This window comes from Trematomus bernacchii, unplaced genomic scaffold, assembly GCF_902827165.1.
Source record: "Trematomus bernacchii unplaced genomic scaffold, fTreBer1.1, whole genome shotgun sequence".
Lineage (NCBI taxonomy): Eukaryota > Metazoa > Chordata > Actinopteri > Perciformes > Nototheniidae > Trematomus > Trematomus bernacchii.
In genome coordinates, this window is record NW_022987705.1 from 6,158,657 (window position 1) to 6,180,182 (window position 21,526).

Here is a 21,526-nt window from a genome sequence, read left to right on the forward strand (position 1 = left end):
AAGTGTCATGGTGGTATTGCCTGTTATCGCGGGTATTATTAAACAAATGAAAGGTTTAAGGATCTGGTTGAGCTTCACTACAGGGGCATTGTTCAGATCTATAAAATAAGGCCATAGATTACCTCGATGATACACTACTTAACAGCGTGAAAATAATAACATGGGACTCAATATCCATGGGATAACACATCGTTTTACCATGTTGAGATTTAAAAAGCTTATTTTCCATACTCCAAAATACAAATAAACTTTAGCAAAGCAAGAGCCAATTTATCCCTCACTGTTAAACATGTTTGAAAACCATATAAAACCTTGTAATGTTCATATTCATAACCATATCATTCCACAAATATGGTTAATAATACAATTATTTATTCTTGTTCATATTGAAGTATAAAAAACGGTACCATAGGTTTGACAAAAATTACCATTGTTTATATAAAATTATCAAATAGTATATTTATTAAAAACATATATAAATGCAATAAACTGTCTCGTTTCAGGGTCATACATTGGACGACAGATAGCAGATGAGATAACATTACAGATACTACTCTTCACTGAGAAAAGGCAACAACACATCTGCTTCATCGTCAGCTCGGCAGCCTCATCTGCACTCACAACACCAACAGCGTGTCACGTGCTATTAAAAGCTCTCTCTCATTATCAAATGGAGTCAGTCCGTTGCAAATTGTCAAAGAATAGAGATCAAACATATGGCTTTTTATAAAACACTCAAAACAACATTTTTGAAATAATTATTAAAACATTAATGTGTGTCCAAGATCCTGAACATGATGATTTCTAATTCGCTTACAAAAAGCAAATATTAAGCTGGATATGCATGTGCTTATAGACGCACATATTTGATAAGCATTCAGGAATATGGATGATTATGAAGTATGGCCCTGCCAGCCAGGGCATTACGTCATTTAAGTGCAATAATAAATGCACTGAGGACCTCTGCTGGTGAAAATACTGAATTATATTCTTGAGAATAACATGGGTGACGCAGTACAAACAGCATCCCTGCTGAACAACATGGCTTCATCATATCAGGCCTGCAGCCTCGACTATAGATAGAGGGAGCTAGATGCACCATGATAGGCATGAACACAGAACCAATGTGATCTATGCAGATATCTACTGTTATAAGTAGACTATTTGCCAACATTTACTAATAATTAATTACAAAAGTGCCTGTAATTTTCACTCATTCATTAGTATGCAAATATGAGTCGTAAAACCAAATTAGGACTCATTGGAAAGAAAGTGAAGCAAAGAGACATGGAAATGTTTCAAAGGAATACTGATGGTGGACATTCAGCCCTACTTTAAATAAGCAGTCAAGACCATCTTATGCTTGGCGTCTGGCAGCAGCAATACCATGCTTGAGTTAGAAATATGAAATAATACTCGCACTAATTACATTGAATATTGTGAACAATATAGTAATATTAAATCTGAGTTGAAATAAAAATGTGCATTTTTGCAAACACTGATACAGATAGAAAAGGTTGTGAAGAGCCTGGCGTCCAACCAGAAGGAGAAAGGAATGAAGAAAAAGAAGGCAAAGAAACAAAAAGGTACAATTTAAACTCTGCTTTTAACATGCTAGACACTTAGTTTGGGAAATACTAGATTATTGGAAGCTGTTTCGCAGACAAGCATCTGTTATAGACAACAGCATTAGTATGTACCGCAGTTAGGAAGTGGAGAAGAAGTTGTGTTTAGATGCTTCCCTGATCAAGTTTGGACTGAAAAAGGGCAAAAATAACAAAGAGAGCATGAGACAAGCAGAGATTTTGAGGAATGATAAAGTTGGAAAATGTTATTAGTAAAATGGTGCAAGATTTAGTGATGCTTTGGCCTCATGCTACATCAAACAACAACAAAAATGTCTAAATAGCTTAATTATGAAACCTGTATATCAATTATAAAGCATACGCTGTAGGTTACAATTAATACAAGTGTAAACAGAAGTTGTGGTTTTTTTGACCTGATGAACATCAATCTCACTCGCTTTTGCCAGTATGCTGACACACTGTTTACAGAGGAAATGTAGTGCCGTGAACATTTGTTGTGATCTGTTACACCATGAAATGCATGTGTCCTTCAGCACCCGTAACCATGACATCCATCCAGATACGCATGGCCTCAGGTGACGGGGCCACCATATAGTACACCCGATCATGGGTCTTCAGACAGAACGTCAGCGAAGGGTTGGGGCTCTTGGGTGTGGAAGTGAATGTAATGTTGAGAAAAAAGTGAAAGAAGAATAGGAGGGTAGAGGGGTGAGGTGACGCATGTGTGGGAAAAAAACAAATGGAGGGAGAGAAGCAGAGGATAAACAGATGTCAACATTGTTGAAATAAAATGAGGCATGTGTAGAACATGCTAAAAATCACAGACGTGTACACACTTACTTTGTGTGCGTTCTTCAAATGGTCGTAGTACACCTCCTCTATGGCTTGAAAGTAAATGACTCCTTTTATCTTGGTCTCATGTTTGTCTGCAAGCGGAGGAATATAAACAGAACGGAGAACACTGAGATCAAAGCTCGGCCGTAAGAGTATCCTTGAATAGCTTGAGAGTGACATCACTGTTGCAGTTTCACATCTTAAACTTTGAGTTAAGTTAAAGGGCCTCAATTGTGCACATTTTCAGGTTTATATTTGTATGTAGTGCCTCTACTGTGACATGTCTCCATGCTTTAATGTTTAAAAAGCTTTTTATTTTTCTCATGCTGCCTGTGCTGCAGCACCTCTTTTCACCCTCTGTCTGAAACCAGAGCCCAGTCTACTCTGATTGGTTAGCTGGCCGGCTCTGTTGTGATTGCTCAACCGCTTAGAGATGTCCCGCCCCGTAACCTATCACGTACAATGTGTTGGAGCTCTAGCCAATAAAAGTGTGTGCGTTTTATACTGATGTCACTATTTTACAGTGGAGGGGGGGGTGTGGGAGAGAAACTCCTTCTGGAGGGAACTTGGGGATTTGAGCTTTTGAGAGCATTTACATGCACAACATTATATATGACACACTACAAGGGAAACCCCAAAATGAGGGTAACTCACCTGAATAGTATGTGAGAGTCCTGCGATTCTGGTCTAAAACAAACCAGCGTTTCTTCCAGGTCTTGATCTTGCCGCCCATTTTAACCAGGAAGCCTCGGCAGGTTTTATCAGTGATGGCCAGATGGAAGCAGGCGTCTGGGTTGTGTCCAGCTGCCTCAATGTGACCGTGAAGATCAAAGTCGTCTTTCCTCATAGGGAGGTAGCGGGTCAACAGCCGAGACTATGGGAAAAGCAATTAATTTAGATTTTGTTTATGGTGAAAAAAAACACATCAGACTTCAAAATCTTCCTGTCAGTTATTGTGTATACCTGTGATCTTTGTTTCTCCCTGAGCTTCACCTCTCTCTCGACCAGTTTCTGCCTCCTGCTCGTCTCCTCCTGCAAACGTTTCTCCAGTTCCTCTCTTCTTCTTCGCTCTTCCTCCAGAGCATGCCTGCGCATCTCCATCTCACGCTCCTGCACATGCCACATAGTGTAAATGACATCCATAAAGACACACACACATCCAAATACACAGGAAGTTTGGGTTATGAATGCACATTACCCGATGCTCAAGGAGCCTGTGCTTCTCAGCCTGGGCCTCTCGGAGTAAACGCTCCATCTCCTCAAGCTTTGCCATGTTGGACATACTGGCACTAATGGGGGAAAATAACAATATTTAAAAGCTGCGAGCAGCGATGAGCAGCGATGAGCGGCTCTTCGGCGATTGTCCGCAGGTCGATGTCACGCAGATGTTTTCTCGGACTCGGTCGTTAGCAAACATGTGAAGTTTCGGTCCGAACGGACAATGGACATGGGAGTTACAGCAGTAACATAAACATTGTGTTTGATGGCGAGTGATCTGTCGCCATCGTTAACATCAATTGATGACACCCCATAAAAGGCTTGGATGTCTTGAGGGATGCATCATCATCAAACGTGAAGTTTTGGGCTGTTTGGAACATTTCCACTGAAGTTATGAGAAAATTGTGTTTTATGGCGGATGATGTGTCGCCATGGCAACGGCATAAGATGACACCCCATAATAGGCTTAGACCGGTATGGAAGCCCTTTTCTGTCCCTGCTTAGAGGATAAAGAATATCCTATTTGACATGATGAGGATATCAAAATAGTAAGAAAAGGTCTCAGACCTTAATTACATTTATCTGATTAAGGGGGAATACACTACTGTTTGTGATGTGATAAATACACTGAAACAAACAAAAATAAAGAAAACGATTTCATGATAAGAAACTTGTAAGCCCCCATCCCCCTTAAACACAAAACAGTAGATACAAAAAACATTACAAGGGCTGTTATTACATTTGCTGACGTTTATGTAACTGTGAGAAAACGTGGGGAGAGCTGGATGTCTTTCTAAGAACATCTCCTGATTATCTCTGACAGGCTCAAACTTATCTTCTAAAAATACCACTCTCCTTTTATATTTGCTCCGTCTAAACTTTTCAAAGTAACCTTTTATGTGTACATCATGGCGCTTTCCTCTGACCTGGACATGTTGTCGGGGGAGCAGGCGGAGAAGCTGGTCTCCATGCTGTCGGAGCTGTCCACACTGACGGTGTCTGAGGTCAGGCTGGTGTCCTGGTAGGAGAAGGAGTCCAAGAACACGCCGGGCTCTGAGATCAGCCTGCTGCAGTAATCACTTCTTCTCTGCCGCTCTTCATTCATGTGTGCATGGCTGTTGTCTGCTGACGGAAGAAAAGTGTACAGTAAGAACATGGAAATACCCTTCAGCATGCATGATGTAATGTTAAATCACATCAAAAGGCCTGCAGTTTGTTAACTAGTGAGCCAGGTGGCATTGCATCTTGCAATCACTATTCAACGTACACTGATAAACCGTAAATAGAAAAGGATAAAGTTAGGAGGAGAAATGTGGAATTGAAATCTTCCAAAAAGATTGCTTGACTTTGGCTTTTTCTTTTTAAATAACATTATTGATTAAAATTACTGTGACTTTTTTTAATTACTTTTCTAAAGACAAACCTTACTAACATTTTATCTTGACAAACCATACTATGCTTTCTTTGTATTGAATTTTCAAAGAGATTTCTACTTTATTATGCCGAGTAGTTTGTCAGATGTTATGCTACAGCATTCAACATCGTGATAATTTCTGACGAAATGTTAATTATGAAACAAGTTTCTCAAAACCTTATCAAACACATCCAGTGCCATTAAGATACTTTGTTTTTGTTCCATGTTTTAAACAAGCATATATTTAGTTGTAAATCACAAACAGCTAATGCACAGTATTTGTGTTAAGACAGACATGTAGTCTTTGATATCAGATTTGAACTAAATGTGGCTCCCGTTGCCTCAGATGAATGCATCAGTTAAACATCTCCTGTCCTACATGTGTAACGCCTGAGGTTCAAAGCTGGTCATTCAGTGTAGATTTGAGGCAGACGAGACACGACAGTCCGGTCCTCTGACTCACTCTTGGGCGGGCGGCGAGTGCTCAGGTCCCGGGGGGAGAAGCTGAAGCCCGGTGGGACGACGCTGCCACAGCTGGAGCTTTGGGAGAGAGGCAAGTGGGCCTGAAGAGGAAACAGCAGCACACATGATGTTCAGGATCAGGCAGGACAACCATCACGCCACTACAAAGTATTTTAATGATGAAACAGACAGAAACTGTGAATTTCTGTTAGATTGATAATTTTCTAAGGTCAATAGTCTTTCTTTATACAAAAAGTGAAAGCAATGAAATCCCCTCTCCTGCAGTCCAGAACTAGAACGAGCATCATTATATCAAAATAGTTTTTCAATCTGGGTGATTCTTCCTATTAGGCCTTTACCAGCAAATTAGAAAATGTTTTAAAGGTCACCTATTATAAAACAAATCCACTTTTTCATGTCTTTTATACATAAATATGTGTCCCCTCTGTGTAAAGAGATTCTGAAAGCCACTTTTTGATGTCATAACGATTTGTTGGCTTGTGTAACCATTAGTCAATAACCAACCAAGGTAACTCCCCCTCCACCTTATCACCTGAATCTCCTCCTAGAGCACCATTGTGTTCTTTTTAACCAAATATCTCTCAGAGGGGCGTGGGGAGTGGCTCCTTATTTTCATCTAAAGTCACAGACAGAGAATCAGCACTTTTGAAACAGGGCTGAAACAGAGGGGATTATGGGATGCTGCAATGATCTATTTGGTATTTGGAGCCAAACACTTCAGAGACATGTTTTGTATATATCTGAGACCTGTAATATATTGATGAAAAACGGTATAATAGGGGACCTTTAAATTAGAAAAATACTAATATTTCTGTGACCTTTAATGATTACTTTTGAAAAACTAGACCTTAGGAGGAAGCGTGCGTCCGAGGGATCTGCCGTAAGCGGTGAGGAGCTGCTGGCTCCTCTTATGAGGTAGGCTGTCACTCGGGTGGGAAGAGTTTTCTTTGTTACTTCTTCTTCTTTCCTTCAAGGAGTGCTACAAAGGAATCACAAAGAACAAGATGAGATAAAAATAAAATAGACTATGTGACAGAGGACAGAGGAGCACTCTGCTGGTGGAAATACGAAGGACTATTAAAGCTGTAACTTGCCTCTTTGATGGAGTTGTTAGTGAAACCCTGCCCCTCCGACAGCTCTGCATACTTTCCTTCCAAAGATGCCAGTTTCTCTCTCTCCTGCAGACATCAGGAGAAGACCTTTAAGTAAATGTCATTAATGCATGTAGTTTATCATCATAATAAAAAATGTTCTTACCTTTTGAAGCATGATGATCAAATTGTTTTTCTCTCTCTGGAAGTGTTCTCTTTCTTGCTGAGCCTGCAAGGTAATCTGTGAGGACTGTTTCTTCAGTATCATGATTCTTTCCTGTGACATAAAAAGCATAGTTTCACCATATCACACTATCCTGCAACTTAAAGGTCCCATGTCATGCTTTTCTGGTTATTACCCGTCCCCTTGTGTGTTATGTAGCTTTTTATGCATGTAAACGGTCTGCAGAGTCACAAAACCTCAAAGTACACCGTGTAGCGAGTAAAACTCTAACACAGAAAAGACCTGTCTATGCTGCCCCAGAATGCCTCGTTTCCATTTGTTTTCCTGGTCATAGTGACGTAACGCTGCGGAGCTCCTCACACACACACACACACACACACACACACACACACACACACACACTCACTCAGCCTTATCTTTTCTCAGCCGCGGCTCCACGGATTTACGCACACACACACACACACTCACAGCCTGGCTGGAAAAAGGCTGAGTTCCGCGGTGTCTCGTTGTCTCGCAGACCCCACGCAGCAACCAGGAAACGACACCAGTAATCCAGCTCACACTGTCCGCTCCTCGAGCCTCAAAGGGCGGAGCAGCGAGACTCGCAACGTCCCGCCAACACGGCACCCAGACGCCACGCAGCATTCTCATCTGTTTGTCATTACTGGTGTCATTTTGTGGTTGCTAACAAACGCCATTGTAACACATAATCACTGATGTTCCGCTGTAACGGTGGTTGACTAATCAGAACAGAGTGGGCGAGCTGACCAATCAGAGCACGGTGGGCTTATAGGGAGGGGGGGGGGGGCAGGAACTCCAAAAAGGCGTGTAGGACAGAGAGTGAATACACATACTATACAGAGATGCTGAATGAGAAACCAATGTGATTTTGGAAAATTGAACAATGTAAATCTATTCTAGTAGACCTCAACAATGGAATTATGATCAGTAGAAATGGCCATGTCATGGGACCCTTAATAAGAGCACAGTAAGGTTGCAAATTAGCAGATGGCATATGTTAGGAAGCAGCAGCAGAGAGATAAAGAGCAAATCCTAATTTGTATTTAGTATTCTCATCCTGTTTCTGTCCCCTCTAGACAGAATTACCCTCAGTGGGAACATCTATGTATTCTTTGTCTTTAGTGCTATATGAATAATATGTCATGCTTACCATTGCTGTTTCTTGTAATTAGTTCATGCTTTTTTGCAGCTTTATTTTCATGCACAACCTGTAGTAAGATCAATCACAACCTTTATATATACAGTCTATGATCACAACAAACCACAATGTAGTAATTGAACAAAGTCCTCAAAAAAGAACAATTTGAATGATTACCATAACACTTGAAGGCTTGAACAGATCTTTTACTTTGTTGCAGATGAAAGTCAGATTCAACAAATAGAAACTTCAAAGCAGCTAAAACCCTGCACTTTTTAAAAGACATATAACAATTGGTCCACCACCAGAAAACAGCACACATTTCAGATGCTTCTGTATATGTGGGTACTTTATGGACACTAATCTGTAATAAAAAAAATGCCTAGAGTAGAAATCGTACTGATGATATGGCTTCAAGTACTGTAAGACATTTCAAAGTGATGCGGTGCCAGCCCTGCCTGCAAAGTAAACATGCAAAACATGCTTCATGCACTCTCGAAACCTCCGTGGCCGTACCTTGCGTGTTACAGTCAGACGCTGATGCTCGGCGATCTCGCGCAGCAGATCCTGGCTCTGACTTTCTTTTTCCTCGCCCTGATTAATTTCTCTCTCCAGCTTCTGAAACTCCAAATCCTCCAAACTTTTAATCTGCTCTGCAGAACCCTGATAAACAGCACAGAAGCACACACAAATATAACAATCTAAAGCTACATCAATAGATGAGGACACACTGTGTTTTGGGTCTACTCTGGGCACAAGGATCAAACTTTATGGAAATACATGAATGGACACAGTTTGGGTGTTTTATGACACATTATTCAATGCAAAAAACATGTAAGAGTTTTCCTATTTTTCACAATGTAATAAGTGATATGTGTTCTTGCGTATGATTACAGGTTTCAGGTTATTTTTAATTTCAACCAAATCTAAGGCAGATGCGCTAACAACCTCTTTTACACATGGTACCTATTTGGGCCCCTAACCAAATGTGGGAACCAGGGACACCAAGGCAAAAAACTAAGTTTTGAAGGTGAGACTGGACGTAAAGGAAGGGATCTTGGATTACAAAGAACAAGGTCAAGAGGATAATAAAGGCACCAAGAAACTCGTTTTGAAGGAAAAGAAAATACAGGCGGCACGGCGCTCACTGCTATCATGAGCTAATCCTTGAAGAAAGTGGTGCGGTTGAGTTAGTTTAGGTGTTCTGCCTAGAGGAGTAACACAAGAATGAGGCTGTCTGAATCTACAGTATATGCAGGAAACAATGTTTTATTACTTTCTTTGGAGATGCCTTTACATTTTAGCCATTTGTTCTGTTGCACACATGGACTGTTTTAGTAGAGGGTCTTTAGATGAACTTTCAAGCTGCTTTGTAGATCCCATTTGTGATGAACCCTCTTGATCTGTTTGCAATCATTTCCTCTTGGAAACCTAATGTGTTTGGTTCTAAAGGAAATGTAACTGGACCCATGTTAGAGGAAGCTGTGGTTGAACTGAACGGATCTCTGAGAGTTTGTTTAGTCTCTGTGAACCCGTGTCCACACATTACTGTGCATCTGCCAAACATGTATCATGGCTTGATCATTTGATATGTTTTTACCTGTGATTTCTCCTTGTGGTTAGTGTTCTCAGTACAAGAAATCTTCTTTTTAAGAAGTGTGTCCAGGACCTCTTTATCCCTCTGCAGCTGGGTCATCTCAGACTCTTGTTCCCCCTCCAGCAGAGCACACTCCACCTCCATCTGCATGAACAAGGGCAAAAAAAAACTGTCTTCAAAACATATTGTCAATTGTAAGACAAACTTAATAAGCTAATCAGACAGAATCATACAAACAAAAGAGCAACACGGATGATTATTTCATCCACTTTAATGTTCTTTACTGGGATGAGCTTGTGAGATAAATGTTAAATGCTCTCAAGTTTTCAGTAATTCATTAGTTTGTCTCACACTTTAAAAGAACAAACACTACTGAGCTGTCCAGCTGTCAGCTTTCTACCTCTCGGACAGACTCCTCCATCTGGTTCTCCAGGTCTTTGGTCTTCTGCTCCAGCTCTTCTATGTTGTTCAGGACTTGGATCCTCTCTTCCTCTATTTGCGTTACTTCCTGTTTCAGCTGCACGCTCTCCAGGGCCTGCAGTGACATCAGGAACGCATCAATACTTGGCTGTAGAGGAGGCTTGCATATACCACAAAAAACTCATTGTTGTATTAAAAAAGAAAATCACAACACATGAAGTTAGTGGGGAATAAGCTTCTGCGAATTTGATGAGAATACTTTTTATAACATGGGAAACACATTTTCCACACCATGTGTTGTTAAACTAATTTGCATCAGTTTTTCTGAATAAGACTCGGCAGCTGCTGTTTTAACTCATCCGAAGCTGGATTGCTGACAGCAGGGGCAGGGTTGTTTTCTACTTGGTGTAATGGAAATCTCTATCAGTGCACTCCACTGCCAGTCACGCCAGAGCACTCCCACATATTTCATCGTCTACCAACATCCCACACACATTCATTCATACGTGGGTACATTTAAGAGATCCTGCATTTTCAGGTATTCTTTCTTTTAAGAGTCAGAAGGATTGTTTCAGTGGTCACAGTCTCATGCGGCCAGCAGCTCAAAGATTTATAGTTTCCTTGGGGGGTTGTGAACACTCTTTCTTTCTGCAGACACTGCTCTGAGGAATGCAGATGGTGGAGGATTTGGAGTCTGTAAACCTCTGTCTCAATTGACACATTGCAGGAAAGATTGTCTCTACTTGGAAATCTAATTTCTAATAACCTGGTTGAAGGTTGTGTCTTCCACATAAAAAAAAGTATTGGTTTAATACCTGTGTAAATGTGTCCACTGCAATCTCATTTTCACAAGGTCTTCTATCCATTCAGACTCAGTATTAGAGTTCAAAACATCTGGAAAAATGCATGCGTTCCCATGCATATGCACTAGCATTCTTCCACTCACACACACACACCCGCACACAGTTGAGCATACATGCACACACACATGCGCACACTAATTCTCCTTGGGATAGAGTCATTTCCTGTTCCCCCCCCAGTTCGAATGGCTGAGTGCTGAAACAAACCTAGGACTTCTTCATTAGAACCAGACACACCATTAGGCTGTTACCGCTGTAGAGTGGAAAAGCTTTTACAGAGACAGTAACTCAGCGGCACTAGGACTGAGACAGTGGAGGAGGGGGCGTCCCTGGAAACTAAACACACAGTATTTCATACATTAAATACATTTATCTTCATAAATGCTGCTTATGTAAAAAGACTTCCTTGTTTAAAACAAAAATAGTTGATAATAGAAGCGATGAGGTCAAATTGTAGTCACATCAAAGCTATGAGGGCTTGTGCAACTGTGATTTCAATGTTTATGAGTCTAAGCAGCCCACATAAACAGGAAATGTGCAAACTGCAGACTGCACACAGTTACTTTACTAAACTTCAGACTAAAAGCCAAAAGATTCGGAGGAATCTGCGTCATCGAAAGGAGTTTATGTGTTGAATAATACTGGGAGTCTGGAAGAGACACACTCAATTCAACCACCAAAATAACCAATCGAAGATTTGGGTAAAATGTCCGCACTAATATATACATTGTCTTGATGTCTTAAACATAATTGTACTGACATTCCCGTCATAGTTCACATAACCAGTACTAGATTTTGAAATGGCGCCAAGGCAAATGGAAAAATGTACCCTGATACTATCAAAGGTAAACAAACAAAGATCAACAAGCTATCAACAGTCAGAATAAACTGCATTCCTGGGGAGGGGTGTGTCCCGTTAGTCATCACTACAACTTGGTCCTCCCTTCACTCACTCACCCGTCAGTAGCAGGACATAACTGAGAAAGGGCGAATAAAACAAATAGGGAGCAGATGTTCCTTTCTTTATCAAAAGCATTCAGTCCAGGTGATGCAGCCTTATCAGACACTTTACTTTGTGTCCTTAAACAGTCCTTTTTCAAAGCAGGCATTGTGACTTAGTAGGAAAAGCACAGGTGTTACTAATAACACTAACGATGGCTCGCTCGATTTAAGCATCCCACTAACCCACGACAGTGTGACAGTGAGCCAGCATGTCCAATAACAGGACGCTGAATCCAAGGCAGCTAACTGGAATCAGATGAGTGCATTTAATGGTTAAACCTAATCTATTGCTGTCCACATTTCTGAGATATGCACAGTATCCAATTAGCTAAGGGAGGTTCACATAAAAACATAAAAATCCATCCAGCAATAAAAAAACACACAATACCTGTATACAATACGATACAACGCCTCTTTTCAAATATCAAGAATATCCCATAATACTATCAATGTTAATGACGCCTCTTGTAGTGAGAAATGTGAAGCTTCTGTAGCTGTTTTGCCTCTTTATTTTGCTGCAAAAGTTAACTATTTCGGTTACCTTTTTTTTCATCACTCAAAAACACAAAAGAAAAACGTTTTACACTAGCCTCACCAGCGTTAGTAAATGTTTGTTAACTCGTAGCTAATTTCTAAGCAGTTTGGGTTTATTAGCTTATCATTGTGTTATCTGTGTCTGCAGGCCAATTTTAAATTACATTACATTACATGTTACTTGTTAGACGCTTTTATCCAAAGCGACTCAATACTTTGGGCAATCCCCACAGGAGCAATTTGGGGTGAAGTGTCTTGCCCAGGGACACAACGACATGCTGACTGCAGTGGGACTCGAACTTGCTGTGTCCTCTGATTCGAAGAGCAGCGCATTAACCTACTGAGCCACACGCCTCCTTCTCTTAATAATGAGCATAGTTGTATTCAACGTGCAAATACTAACATTGGAAATCAGCTTATTTGAAAATGAAATCATGCAGACCACCTTCATAGTTAAAAAGGGCCCTTGGGAGTTAATTCAGTTTAGAAATAATAGAATTTAAAGAAAATTGAGTTTCAGGGATTTTCCCTTTTTTCATCTGTTTCAAGCTTTGATTTCTGATTTTGGTAATAAGATTGAATTGACCTGATTGTTTCTCTAGAATACAATGGTCCAATTTCAATAAACTACTTCTGGTAATAAAATTGTGATTTTTTTTGTTGATGATTTACTGGCATTTGATTTAATTCCTTATCCCTTATCATTTGTAAATATTCAACCCAACCCTTCTGACATGATATTTAAGAGGGTCTGTCAGGAGGATACATTTGGATTTAAAAGCTGACCTTGGCTCTATGGTGGGTGGAAGGTGAGGGGGCGCTGCTGTGCAGGCTGACGGCAGGAGAGTGGGCCCGGGCATCTCTGTAGACGCTCTGCTGACGCTGGCTGACCGGCTGCTCCTCGGACAGCTGGAAGTCTCTGGCTTTGGCTCCGAAGCCGCTCTCTGGAGCCGGGCTGCTGGGAGAGTCGGAAAACACAGACTCATCGTCGGACACCTGCAGCTTCTCCAACTCCTTATTGATCTTCTGCAAGTCAGAAACAGCTGATCCCGCCGGCTCTCTCTCCACATGGCCGAACCCGGTGCACAGGTTTAAGATGGTCTCTAGACGCTGGCACTCCTGTAAGCAGGGGATCCAAACTCAGAGATGGCAAAAGTACACACATCCTTTAATCAAGTAGAAGTACAGATACTCGTGTTTCAAAATACTCTGGTAAAAGTAGAAGTACTGACTAAACTTCTTTACTCAAGTAAAAGTAAAGAAGTATGGGCTTCGAAATGTACTTGTAAAAAGTACCCATAACTACCATCTGTTTTATAGAGTAACTGACCTCCCTTTATATTAACAGAACAATAATGTCATTGTTAGCTAATGAATGTTTCGATGCTGAACAACGGCAAAATGACAAAGTTTTCATTGGTCCCTCTTCTTTGGAGAAGACCAGGAAATGATGGATACACGGATCGTGTTCAAATCAATAGGCATGCAATGACTCTAAATAATAATGATCACGCCACCAAACACAGATTAAAACTAAGGTAACGAACCTGTTTGGAAAATGTAAGAAGTAGAAAGTACAGGTATTTGTGTTAAAAATGTAAGAAGTAAAAGTAAAAATAAGTAGTGGAGTAAAGTACTGACACCAGAAACATTTACAAATGTACAGTAAGTACATTAACAAAGTATTTGTACTCCACTACTTCCCACCTCTGTCCATACTTCATTATTTCACAGTGTTTTAGTTATTTAACTTTTATCTGACATTGTACAAAATGGTGTTAAGAAGGAATAAGGTTCAAACACAAACTCACCAATCTCTGAACTTTCTGTTCCCGGAGTCGTTCATCTCTCTGATGCAGGTGATAGTCTCTCAGCTCCTCTTTGCCATTCAGAGAGCTGATGCTGCCCACCCTTTGTCCAGGACTCAGTCCCCCCTTCCCAAAAGACAACCTCCTCTCCCCAAACCCCAGATCTAAGCCCGTCCCGTCCAGATCTACACCCAAAGAGCTCAAGGAGGCCAGGCTGGCTCTCCTGGAGGTGCTGGGCATGCTGGCTGGCACGGTCACGTCTGGCGGCTGCTCCAGGGAGGAGAGGCTGCGCCGCTGCCCCGCTGACCCTCTGTGGGCCCCCGAGGAGTGTCGCGATGGCAGCGACAGCGCAGGGGGGTCAGGTGCGTTGTGTAGCCGTGGAAGAGATCTGCTGTGAGTCCCCAGGCTGGTGAGGGAGCCAGTGGAGTACTTCCTCTGCCGGGAGTCTCCTCCAGCTTTGCCCTGAGAGTAAATCCTGCGACCCATGCGAGGGCTGGACGGCACGCTGGCTGCTCCACTTTTGATCCTGGGAGATCGAGGTGGGGGCTGCCCGTAGGAGGAGAGCAGAGAGTTTCCATCGGCTGCGTTGGAGAGGAACAGGCTGTCTTGAGACTGGTGGCGGGAGTGGGAATGTCGGAGCAAGCCGTTGGAGCTCAGCTGGCGTTCACCTTGGCGAGGCGATGGAGGCACGCTGCTGCTGGTCATGTAGGAGAAAGTTCTGGAGGCAGGGGGGGGCCTGTCGGTGTTGCTGAGGATGGACAGCGGCCTGGAGGCCTGGGACCCCACAGGCGAAGGCACGCTGAGGTACTTGCGGCTGCACTCAGCTGCCCTCAGGCTGGCCTCCAGAGCACTCTTCCTGCGCTGCAGCGTCTCCATCAGATCCTGCAGCTCTGCTTTTGAGCGAGAGCCCCTCAGCAACGTCCCCCCCACCGAGCCACTGCTGCTGTGCTCCATCTTCACACAGTCTGTAGAGAAGAGAGAGTTGACAGAGCATGAAATCCTGTCCCTTTTTGGTCTGTGTAATAGTCAGGTTTAATGTAACCAGCTCAGCTAAGAGAAGAGCTATCACTCATGTGCTGAGTAAGGGGAGGGGAAACCAGAGAAGAATGTACGCTCATACAGTTCTGAGCCCAAAACAAACACTGGCTCAATCAGTGGTTAAGCTTCTTCTAAAAATGGAAGAATGATATGGGACCAGGACTAGCCAGAATGCAGCATAGTTTTGTCTGCAAGAGAAATCACTTGCAGCCCAGTACGAATATCTGAGCAAGCAGTCTGAGGAGAAAATCCTGAGTCATGGTTGTCTGGACGCTGACTCATTGTTGTGATATTTAAGAATATCTACCTCCTGTACTCCTTTGTCACAACCAATCCTAGTATTTTGCTTGACAGAGACATTATAAAAAAACAATTCTGCACATGCATTTAAGGATCTGGAGTGCCAACCCAGCCACAAACTGTGCAGTAAGACCACCCAGTCAGTTTTGTGGGCTGCTTAGGAAAACAGGGGATTCAACAAGCCAATCAAATGTGGCTCCCCCTACTATGTCACATTAGACATTACAATATACCACCAGACATCGGAGTATTTCCATCCATTCCCAAAGGACTTATATTGCAAATGTGCGCCATATTTTCCATGCAAACTAATAACAATAGACTGGACTTTTTTTGTGAGGGGGGCTTTTAAGAGACAGATGATAAAATGGAGCGTTTCAGACAGAGATATATTCAGAAAGACAGTAGAAAAATCAAGTATCTTTTGCCCTTTATTAAAATTAGCCGTAGCGTGACCTCAGCTTTCCAAAGATATTCTCCTTATTTAGCCTGCATTTTCAGGCATTGAAGAAATAGGCTCGAAACATGAAAATGTCACTAAAACTAAGACGTTCTTGGACATGGACTTATGCCAAAATAACTGAGTTATCCAGATGACTCAATCAACCTTCTTCTTCTTCTTCACGAAGCACTTAAACTAATCCAGACTTTCATGACGTAAACCAACTGAAATTATATTTGTTTTGTCATTGAGCTGACTCTGTAAAGGACCTTTCATGAGATGCAGTCAAGACGTGAAATGGATAATCAGTAAGTGTAGATGAGTTTGAGTTTTACCACTTAAAGGTGGGGTAGGTAATTTTGGAGAAACCAGCTCGAGTGCACAAGAATTTGAAAATACACAGCCGGAACAAATCTGCCACTTCCTTACAGAGCCCCTCCTCCAACACACACGAACGCGCACATGACCAATGAGGGCACGAGATAAGTTTGTGCACAGATGGAAAGCTGACAGGCAGGTAGGCCATCCAGTTATTTTAGCCGGGCCGGTCTTGATTGGTCGTGCTGTTTACAGTACTACGGCTTCCACAGATGAAATGTTGTTATGGATTTTTTGTCAAAGCACTTAAAGGAGAGGTGTCATGGCCATTTCCACTGATCATAATTCCATTGTTGAGGTATACTAAAATAGATTTATATTGTGCATTTTTCCAAACTCACATTGGTTTCTCATACAGCATCTCTGTAAACTACTTGTATTCACTGAATTTCACTCTCTGCCTTTAACGGCTCGTTGTAGCTCCCAAAGCTCCAGCCCCCACCCTCCCTGTGAGCACAGTGTGCTCTGATTGGTCGGGACGTTGTGAATCGCGCTGAGCTCCGTGGAGGTGTTGTTTCCTTGTTTAGGATACATAGCGAAACACAGCCAAACTCATCCTGAGCACACACAAAGTCACAGCCGAAGTAAAAACAACAAGTGTGGCTTGATATTGAGTAAGAAAAAGGTTGATAAACGCTGTGAGAATGGGTCTGCAGAGAGAATTTCGCCGCGATCCCAACTGTCTGTTATCAGCCTGCAGCCAGGGAGGAGAAATCAGCTGAGCTGCTCCCTGCACACAGATGTGTGTGTGAGGAAGTCCGTGGATTGGTCAATTTGGACCAATCAGCGGGGGCTTAACGTAACGGCTCCGTGGACGTAACGTAACGGCTCCACGGATTAGTCCATTTCGTTCCGGGTACGGCTTGACATCATGCCGTCCCGGAAGAATCAAATGGACAATGACGTATCTCCAACGAGGCGTTTTGGGGAGGTATTTTCTGTGTTAGAGTTTTACTCGCTACAGGGTATACTTTGAGGGTTTTGACTCTGCACACCGTTTACATGCATAAAAACCTTCATAACACACAAGGGGACGGGTAATAACCGGAAAAGCATGACACCTCTCCTTTAAGATATTCATTGCTATCGGGATGTTAAGAGCATTCCATGGAATATAACAAAAAGTGTATCTCGAGCCGGTTTCTCAAACGTACCTACCCCACCTTTAATGATTTAAATAAAGTGATCAATGTCAGTTAAAGAAAACAATGACGTTTGTTTTGGATGTTGTCTTACCTGAGCTGTAGCCCAGAGTGGTGACAGCACTCCTCTGAGGCAGCATGCTGTGCATCACACTGACCTCCTTTCTCTAATTCAGACCGAGGAGGCAGGATTCAGCTGGACCCTAGTGCTTTGTTCGCTGAGAGAAAGAAAAGAGGGATCAAGAGGAATATCACATAACATGAAAACACTGTAAAGAAAAGTGGTATACAACTAATGTAGCCTAATCTTACCTATTGGATTCCAAATCAATTCTGTTGGTAACCATTTAATCAGTTAAATTCAAACTTTGTAATACACTCATACTGCAACTTCAGCTAGCAGCATCTTTCAGCAGCAACATATTTAAAGGGCATCACAGGAAGTTGAGTCCATGACTTGCGGTCCCAAAACGTATCCTCTGACAACTCTGCAACAATACCTCGATTCAAGCAGATATTTCAGATGTGCATATTTAAACAGAAATGGAGGAGAAAAAAACATTCCCAAAGACTAAGTAGGAAAACAGATTCAGAGGAAAGTTTTCTGTCTGGCTCAGCGTCCCCAATAAAAACCAAGTCTGAAAAGCAGCAATCTGCACCTAAATCTTTGGTTTAACACCCTGCTCATGACCATTCCTTAAAGTTTTCCCTCAGACCTATTGAGACAGCTGCCAGAGTCAAAGTTCAGGCAGGGTCAATCTGGACTGGGATTGCTTTTAAATATGCATTTTCTAATTCAAACAACATTTTCATCCTGAATCTTTGAGTCCAAATACCAAATGCACATCTTAAAAACTTCAACCTATTGCTTTCTTTTCACAACATTAGGAGTTCAATATATTCTTCCTTTTAGGCTCTTGTGACTTTAGATGTGATTTGTGAAATATAATGAGTACATTATTATTGGGTCATCATAAACAAAGAAAGATTGAATGATGACAAAACCTAAATCCTAGACCCACACTCAGGTCATTACACATGCAATTCAGATTGAGTAAAGTTATCTTCAGTGTCTGATTTTTCAGTCAGACATTACTGCTTCCTGAATCAGAGAAAGAGAGAGAAGACTGATCCAAGATTTTCTGCTCCTGCTGTCTGGAGAGCTGGGCCTCCAGGAAGTAAGGTATCCTTTTACAGTCACACAATCAATCAGCATGAGTTCATTCCCCAGACCTCGTGAAAAAAGGGGAGGGGGAGTGAGCCCCCAGCCTCACGTCAGGAGCAAAAGATTTTACAGCATCACCCAGACAACAGTCCGGCTGGGAAATGCAGATATAAACACAGAGAGATGTAAACAGTTTGAGGAATGGCTTGGAGAAGAAGTGTGGTAACACTGAGGACATACTTTTACTTTGCCTCAGCCTCAAACCGCTGTTGCAAAATGACATTGTTAAGGTGGGAAATCTCACAGATATGCAAACTGAATAAGCTTCAAAGTCAATTAGGCTTACAATTAACAACCAGAGCCCATGGTGATATCTCGAAGTGTCTTAATTTGTCTCACAAGAAAATCCAAAACACAATTTTAAATGATACAAAAGAAATCATCCAGTATTTTTTGGAATTAGTCGTGTCATTTCAGACACAGCAAAATGAACCAACACCTCTTAGCCTCAAAAGCATGTTAGGTGACAATCCATTCCCTAGACATGACACTTTCTTGTGCAACAGCTTGACACATTTGCCACATTCAGTGTTTTTACGCACACGTTCACAGCTCTTCATTTGGCAACAACTGTGCATGCAGTATGATAAACAAAGTATGAGTGTAAATAAGACAAAATGCAGCCATGTGATTCTCCGGGAGCATCACCGTTAGTATCGACCAGGACATTAGGGAGCTGAGTGGATCGACTTCTGCGTAAAAAGAAAATCGACTAACCTTTGCTCTCGGTCTCACTCACATAGTGGGGTTTTCTTATCGCGTCTGCTGCTGCTGGAGCTGAAGTCCTCTCTTCTTATGAAACGAGAAACTAAAGTCTTCCCATGACAAAGGATCAGACAGCAGACCCTTCCCCTTGCTTCCCCTCCCACCTCAACTTTTAGCTCACTCTCCTCCCCAGGAGAGTGAAAAGGGTGGAGGGGGGAGTGTGTGGCATGCATCAGGCGCTTCTGCTGCCCCTCCCTGGTTAGATAGAAAATTGCTCATGTGAAGAGAGCAACAAGATGAGCCTTAAATAGGACATATTAAGCTTGTTTTCCGGTTCATATTTTTATTTATTTCCTCTGCTGTGGCATGTATGCTTTAATGTTCAAAAAGCTATTTATTTTTCTCATTCTGCCTCTGCTAAAGCACCTCTTTCACCCTCTGTCTGAAACCAGAGCCCAGTTTGCTCTGATTGGCTGGCTGGCTCTGTTGTGATTGGTCAACCACTTAGAGGTGTTCCGCCCCTTAGCCTATCACCTACAATGTGTTGGAGCACTAGCCAAAAGAAGTGCAATGTTACATAGTGATGTCACAATGATCAATAATCTGCAGTATCATGTTGTTACTATGTCATATTACAGCATGCAGATTTCAGTGATTTACTGTGAATCTGTACCTGTCTCTGATCTCCATGATCTGTACTCTCTTTACTTCACATAATGTCCACAATGGCAACAGTTTTCTTGTCTGCTTGTTTGTTCACACAGTGAAATAACTAAACTCTCCCCTTTTCTCACACAGAGGAGTCTTACCACATTGTGGGTTTTCTATAGTGGAAAAAGCAAGAGCAGGCATTACAGTTGTAAAGTTGACTCTCAGATTGTTGTTTCAGCAGTATGTGAAGGCGGGAGGAGGCCCCATCGTTGTGTTTGAAACAGAGCCAACCTCACTCCCCCTGTGAAGCCAAGTCGAAACCCCTCACAGTCAGACACTGAGAAACACTACCCATACTGCAACCCCGAAGATATTTAATATTCGGGTCATTCTTTGATCTAAAAGATTTTCAACAATGAAAAACAGCATGCGTGGTTAATACAAGAGAAAAAAAGCAGATGATAAATTTGAAAGTTCAGGGACTAGAATGAATGCAAAATCACTTTGGAAAAGTCCCCTGAATCCCACTGAAAATCTTAAACCTTCATGCAACAAAACTTCAATTACATCATAGGGAGGGGGCTGCGGAGTGCAGCCTGGACTAGATGATTACTTCCAGACTCAGAGCCGGGGTCTTTGTCATAAAAACCCACATATGTGCAGGCGCACACACATACACACGTCTGTCAGCCTCACTCTTTCATTCCTTCACATATCAGGAAAGTAAAATGACACCTAAATCTCAGGAGGGTCTCATTTGAAAACTGGGACACTGTATTACCAACACATTGATTTAACAGTCATAGTGCTGGAATGTCATTCCACTTCCTGCCAAAAAAAGTGTGTTTTTTTTTTTTAAGTTAAGATTTGAAAGTATACACACCACTATTTGCTGCAAACTGTTGTGTGTGTATGCGTTACTTTTTGGACGAAAATGAAACCATGTGTAGAGCGAATCTACTGTAGAGATTCTGACTGCAGGCTGTGGAAAAACCAGGGAGGAGGGGAGACCGATGGAAGAGAAATTAGTGTCAGATTGTGGGAATGGGTGTACATTCAACTCGGGTAATTGTTGGAAGGTCTGAGTCACAGCGTGAAAAGTCTCAAATATCTCTCCCAATCGCAAGAGGCCAAAGTCAATAGGCAATTTTAGGTGTTAAATCTTTTTGTTTTCCTTAAACTGGACTATTCCCTTGTTGATTCACCTTGTTCTGTCTCGTTTTTTCCACCTGCCCCTGGATACAAGGGGCAAAAAACTTGACTCCCAAACTATTTTAACTTGGAAACACCATTAATCTTAAAATGTGTATTTACTCATATCAGCTCCTACAACCACTCAAGACAAACTAACCATTTGTGAAGCGTTTTTGTGGACTCACCCCTACAGTTCATAAAGATAATAAACAGGATGTAGGCCTATGGTGAATACAACCCACACCACAGCTGTTTGCATTG

General features: G+C 42.0%; 1 protein-coding gene across 4 annotated transcripts; it reads right to left on the reverse strand.

The window, feature by feature from the left end:
- Positions 1 to 708: 708 nt before the first annotated feature.
- Positions 709 to 19,583, reverse strand: phldb2a (pleckstrin homology-like domain, family B, member 2a). 4 transcript variants are annotated; one of them, XM_034140205.1, is made up of 17 exons: positions 19,433 to 19,583; positions 17,585 to 17,708; positions 14,194 to 15,155; positions 13,169 to 13,501; positions 9,967 to 10,101; positions 9,570 to 9,710; positions 8,486 to 8,593; positions 6,793 to 6,903; positions 6,630 to 6,713; positions 6,383 to 6,514; positions 5,516 to 5,615; positions 4,565 to 4,763; positions 3,619 to 3,709; positions 3,384 to 3,530; positions 3,075 to 3,294; positions 2,427 to 2,512; positions 709 to 2,231 (listed from the first exon to the last, which is right to left on the reverse strand). In XM_034140205.1, the coding sequence occupies exons 2-17, from the start codon at positions 17,637 to 17,639 to the stop codon at positions 2,091 to 2,093; spliced, it is 3,045 nt and encodes a 1,014-aa protein (XP_033996096.1). In that variant the 5' UTR covers positions 17,640 to 17,708; positions 19,433 to 19,583; the 3' UTR covers positions 709 to 2,090. The 4 variants fall into 4 exon arrangements, with proteins under 4 accessions (XP_033996096.1, XP_033996098.1, XP_033996095.1 ...); XM_034140207.1 differs by having other exon boundaries at positions 4,565 to 4,760; positions 8,486 to 8,632; XM_034140204.1 differs by having other exon boundaries at positions 8,486 to 8,632.
- Between the last annotated feature and the right edge of the window lie 1,943 nt (positions 19,584 to 21,526).

What these genes read in the sequence shown, in the direction of transcription:
- phldb2a (XM_034140204.1), bottom strand. Translation starts at nt 17,639, where the DNA reads ATGCACAGCATGCTGCCTCAGAGGAGTGCTGTCACCACTCTGGGCTAC. An exon ending in GTCTGACTGTAACACGCAAG is followed by an intron (nt 6,904 to 8,485) that starts GTACGGCCACGG and finishes TTTATGTCACAG; the next exon opens with GAAAGAATCATGATACTGAA. An exon ending in ACAGGCTCCTTGAGCATCGG is followed by an intron (nt 3,531 to 3,618) that starts GTAATGTGCATT and finishes TGGCATGTGCAG; the next exon opens with GAGCGTGAGATGGAGATGCG.